This window comes from Chinchilla lanigera, unplaced genomic scaffold (assembly GCF_000276665.1).
Source record: "Chinchilla lanigera isolate Chin_1 unplaced genomic scaffold, ChiLan1.0 scaffold00086, whole genome shotgun sequence".
Lineage (NCBI taxonomy): Eukaryota > Metazoa > Chordata > Mammalia > Rodentia > Chinchillidae > Chinchilla > Chinchilla lanigera.
Genome location: NW_004955487.1, coordinates 54,373 through 59,518, shown reverse-complemented (window position 1 = coordinate 59,518; position 5,146 = coordinate 54,373). Strand labels below are relative to the sequence as shown.

The following is a 5,146-nucleotide window of genomic DNA, read 5'->3' as shown; positions in this document are numbered from 1 at the left end:
ACTACACACCATTATTGTCAGATACATGAAAGAACTCACACTGGGGAGAAACCTTATGTGTGCAAGGAATGTGGAAAAGCATTCACTACACACCAATATTGTCAAATACATGAAAGAACTCACACAGGGGAGAAGCCTTATGTGTGCAAGCAGTGTGGAAAAGCATTCACTAGAAAGAGTTCTTATAACATACATGAAAAACTTCACACTGGAGAGAAACCTTATGTGTGCAAACAATGTGGGAAGGCATTCACTACTCATGAATATTGTCAAAGACATGAAAGAACTCACACAGGGGAGAAACCATATGTGTGCAAGCAGTGTGGAAAAGCATTCACTACAAAAAGTTCTTACAATATACATGAAAGAACTCACACTGGGGAGAAACCTTATGTGTGCAAGGAATGTGGAAAAGCATTTACTACACAACAGTCCTGTCAAATACATGAAAGAACTCACACTGGGGAGAAGCCTTATATGTGTAAGCAATGTGGAAAAGCATTCACTAGAAAGAGTTCTTATAACATACATGAAAAAAGTCACACAGGGGAAAAACCTTATGTGTGCAAGCAATGTGGGAAGGCATTCACTACTCATGAATATTGTCAGAGACATGAAAAAACTCACACTGGGGAGAAACCTTATGTATGCAAGAAATGTGGAAAAGCATTCACTACAAAGAGTTCTTATTACATACATGAAAGAACTCACACTGGGGAGAAACCTTATGTGTGCAAACAATGTGGAAAAGCATTTTCTACAAAGAGTTATTATAACATACATGGAAAAACTCACACTGGGGAGAAACCTTATGTGTGCAAGGAATGTGGAAAAGCATTCACTACAAAGGGTTCTTATAATATACATGAAAAATGTCACACAGGGGAGAAACCTTATGTGTGCAAACAATGTGGGAAGGCATTCACTATACATCAATATTGTCAAAGACATGAAAGGACTCACACAGGTGAAAAGCCCTATGTATGTAAGCCATGTGGCAAAAGATTTGCTAGTAAGTCCTCATTTTATATACATAGATCTCATACTGGGAGGAACACTTTGTATATAAGCAATGCTGGGAAAGCATTCAGTGAACACAGTTTTTTATCAGCTACATGCAATAAGTTACACTTGGGAGAAAACCTATATGTGTAAGTCTAATTTGAGAACCTTGTGAAATTTCCTCATGTAGTGTAGGCCTGTAGAAAGTAAATGAAAAACTTGATGTCAATACTTCCTTATAAATTTTCCAGAAAATACACTCCCAGATGGAGATACCCTTCCTTCTATGTTTTCAGTAAATCACTTGTAAATATCTGAACTATGTATCCTAGTTTTTGTTATAAAAATACTTATATAATGTATTTTTGTGAAAGCCGTTGTCTTTGAACTTAATATGCAATATCTTCTAATTAAACAAGAGGAATTCAAATGTATTTCTCACTTCCAAGTAGGGTTAGTATTTATGTAGTATTGATTTTGTTTTATTTTTACTATTGGGAGGAAAAGCCCACTAAAAAATAAATTTTATTTTTTGTTAATTGATGGGATTTCCCAGTAGCTTTGATTTTAATTTTCTTGGTGTATATACTTCATATGCTGTGTTTAAAAAGATAATGTTGAATTTGATATGTGTATATATATGTATATTTAAAGATATGTGAAGATGAGTTTTTAAAAAGTTCAGTTGTTTTCACACAACTTGTAGATTAGCACATATTTTGTTTGTCATATCCTAGCAAGGTACCTGGTTATTCCAACATAATTATATTATATCAAGTATGTAATTTTGTCTATTTTGCTTTCATGTCATTCTCAGCATTATGATTTACATAAAATTTTGTTTTCTTAACAGTATTTTACTTTTCATGCTTATATTTTTATGAATTCAAATTTTGTGTTAATTTTACCAACATTTATACCAGAAAATTAACCATCCTGCTGTTTGTGACACATCAGATGGACCATGGTTTTCTGTAAAAGATATCATGAATTGTAGTGCTGTATCAGTTAGTGCTTATTAGAGAAACAGGTTTAATGCAAGATGTACACATATGAAAGTATTTATAAGATTGGCTTACAATGGCTGCCCACACCATTAAATATGGTAGTGTGCAAAAGGTCTGCCTTGGTACATGATATCCAAAAAATCCAGTTGAAGGCCTGAAATTCTATTTTAATGTGCAGGTCTGTATCAGGAGACCAAAGGGTCTGTGCCCAAAGACTGAAATGCTCAGCACTGGAGACTGAAGAGTCTGTGCTGTAAGCCATGAGGTGACTTCCAAGGTAACGGTGAATACTGGAGCTCCTGCAAAGAAACAGAAGCAAGCCTTCTTTTTTCATTTCTTATAACATTCTGTCAACAATCGTCCCTAGGGTGGGTCTTCCACACTCATAATTTTGCAGTACAAGTTTAGTTGGACATGTAGTACTCATGTTGAAACAGTTAACTAGGACAGTCCATCCCTTGACAACTTCATAGCCAGGCACATTTCTTTAAACCATAGTGTTCAGATATAAAGAGTTCATAAATATACTAACATGTTATAACTGTCCTGTATACAAATGGAAACACATTAATTCCATTCCCCAGAATAGAAGGGAAGTTTTATTTGCTTGATGCTTCTCTAACATTTCATAACATGAACACAATCACATAGGTTTAACAAAACTCAACCAATATGAAGTCTATCAATATTATATTACATTGGAAGCATGTTAAGAAAGAACTATTATAATTATAATCCTTATTTCTGTAGCTGATCAACAAGGTCATAGCTGTTATTTAGAACTACCTTGTAGTACCCACTTTGTTTTTTCTTGGCCTTCAGCAAGCACCTCAGCAGGTCTTCTTGTTTCTTTCCTTGGTATGGTGACCCATACCTTCAGTCCTAAGATTGTGAACCATTTGTTGTTCTGCCTTGATTGGATTGTTAGTTTTCCATTGACTTTAATAACAAGGCATGGTCATACTAGGAGGTACCCCAAGGAACCTCCTGTACTCCCAAGTATATTTTTTTCTCTCCTCCATTGTGGAGTAATAAGCTGGTTTTCCATTGACAGTCTATTGTCAGTCGTCCCTCTCAATATTGTAACACTCATTTCAGCTTAATTCCTCAGAGTCATAAGGTGACCAAAATGACCAGAGGAAATCCCTTTGATTCCAATTCAATGATATCCTTGTTTTGCTCCCTGCTACAAGCTTCTCACCCACCACCCCTGAAACTAAGACTTATTTCTAAGCTAGCAGAGCATAAAGTCATGACAATAGTGTGCAAAATTTTGCTAGTAGATTACTTCAGTAATGGTGAGTGCTCTACTGTTACTTCCACCCCTTCATTCCTTGACCCATGAATCCTGGCTATGGGAAACACAGTACCATATAGTGGATTCAAAGCATGTACAGCCTTTTGAAGAACTGTTCCCCAGCCCTGCAAGCTATTGCCACCTAACTGGTGATACAGGTATATCTTCAAAAGACCATTCCACCTTTTCTGTCAATCCAGCTCCTTCTGAGTGTCGAGGAACATGGTAAGACCAGTGAATTCCATGAGCATGAGCCCATAGCCTCATTTGTTTGGCCATCAAATGTGTTTCTTTGTGTGAGAACTAATGCTGTGTGGAATTCTATGATAGTTGTTAGGACATTGTGTGAATCCACACATGGGAGAATTGGCAGTAACATTACAGACAGGAAAGACAAATCATATCTAGAATAAGTATGCCAGTAAGGACAAAGCACACTTCTTTCCATGATGTAAGTGGTTCAATCTGATCAGCCTGTGGAAGGCTGATCATCCCAGGGAATGGTGTCATATTGAAGAATCAGTGCTGGTCTCTGCTCGTGGGCTCTTTGGTATTCAACAGTTCCTGTAGGCAGATCTGGCTTAGTGAGTAGGAGTTCATGTTGCTGAGCATGCAAAACATCCAACCTTCCCCACAGGGCCACTCTTCATGAGCCCTCTGGGGAGTTGCAGGGCTGTCTGAAGAGAGAAGTTGACTACTATGTACAAAATGGGTCACATTACCCACTTGACTGTTAAAGTCCTCTTCTGCTGATGTCACATTTTGGTGAGTGTTTACATGGGATACAAACATTTTAAGATCCTTTGCCCATATAGATAGGTTGATCCACATCTCCAGTATCTTTGTGACCAATTTTCCAGTTACGTTCCTCCAAGTTTCTGACACCCAAAGAGACAAGTGGCTACAGCCCATGAATGAATATGCAGTCACATATCTGGCCATTTTTCCTACCAGGCAAAGTATACTCCCAAGTGGACTGCCTGAAGTTCTGCCCACCGGGAAGATTTCCCTTCACCAGTGTCCATCAGGGGCATCTTGGAAAGGGTTGTAGTTCTGCAGCTGTACACTTGCAGGGGATACCTGCTTAACATACAGAACCATCAGAAAACAGTGGCTAGCCTTCTTTCTCCTCCAGCAGTTATTCATGTTACTCCCCCTGTGTCTTTGGTACATGTTGGGAAACAGAAAGTCGTTATGCAGTAGTAGGAGCCATTGGCATCTGTGAAACTTCTTCATGTAACTTTCTTGTACCCTCTGGTTCTGCTCTGTCTCGATCGTGTATATACCATTTCCAGTTAATGATAGACTGTTGCTCTGCCCGTGCAAGTTGTGAATCGGTGGGTCTTACAATACCCAGCTCATGGTAGGCAGCTCAGGTTGCATGGTAACCTGGTGTCTCATGGTTAAGCATTCAGTTTCCACTAAGGACCAGTAGCAGACCAAGAGTTGTTTTTCAAAGGGAGAGTAATTGTCTGCAGCTGATTGCAGAGTCTTGCTCTAAAATCCTAAAAATCTCCACAGCAATTTACATGTGAAGGCCTGCCAGAGACTACCAAAAGCATCTTTTTGTATCTGTTACTGACACTTGAAATAACCGCTGGATCATATGATTCCTGTGGCAGAGCAACCTGGATGTGTTGCAGACACTTTTCTTGTTTGAGCCCTCACTTAAAAATAGTGGCTTTCTGTGTAACTCAGTAAATGTGACAGAATAAAACACCTAAGTGAGGAATATATTGCCTCCAAATAGGCCAACTGGACATTGTTCTTTTTCGGTTGTAGTGGAGCTGGATCAACCGTTTATCTTTTTCTTCATAAGGGCTATTTCTACATGCCTCAC

The 5,146-nt window shown here is 38.4% G+C and overlaps 1 protein-coding gene across 6 annotated transcripts in view; it reads left to right on the top strand.

The window, feature by feature from the left end:
* Window positions 1-1,849, top strand: part of LOC102015321 (zinc finger protein 14-like) — a 19,144-nt gene extending 17,295 nt beyond the window's left edge. For all 6 annotated transcript variants that reach the window (XM_013504398.1, XM_013504400.1, XM_013504401.1 and 3 more), the window contains one exon: window positions 22-1,849. In XM_013504398.1, coding sequence (XP_013359852.1) covers window positions 22-1,155 — 1,134 coding nt within the window. In that variant the 3' untranslated portion in view covers window positions 1,156-1,849. The remainder of the gene's footprint in view (window positions 1-21) is intronic.
* Window positions 1,850-5,146: the final 3,297 nt, after the last annotated feature.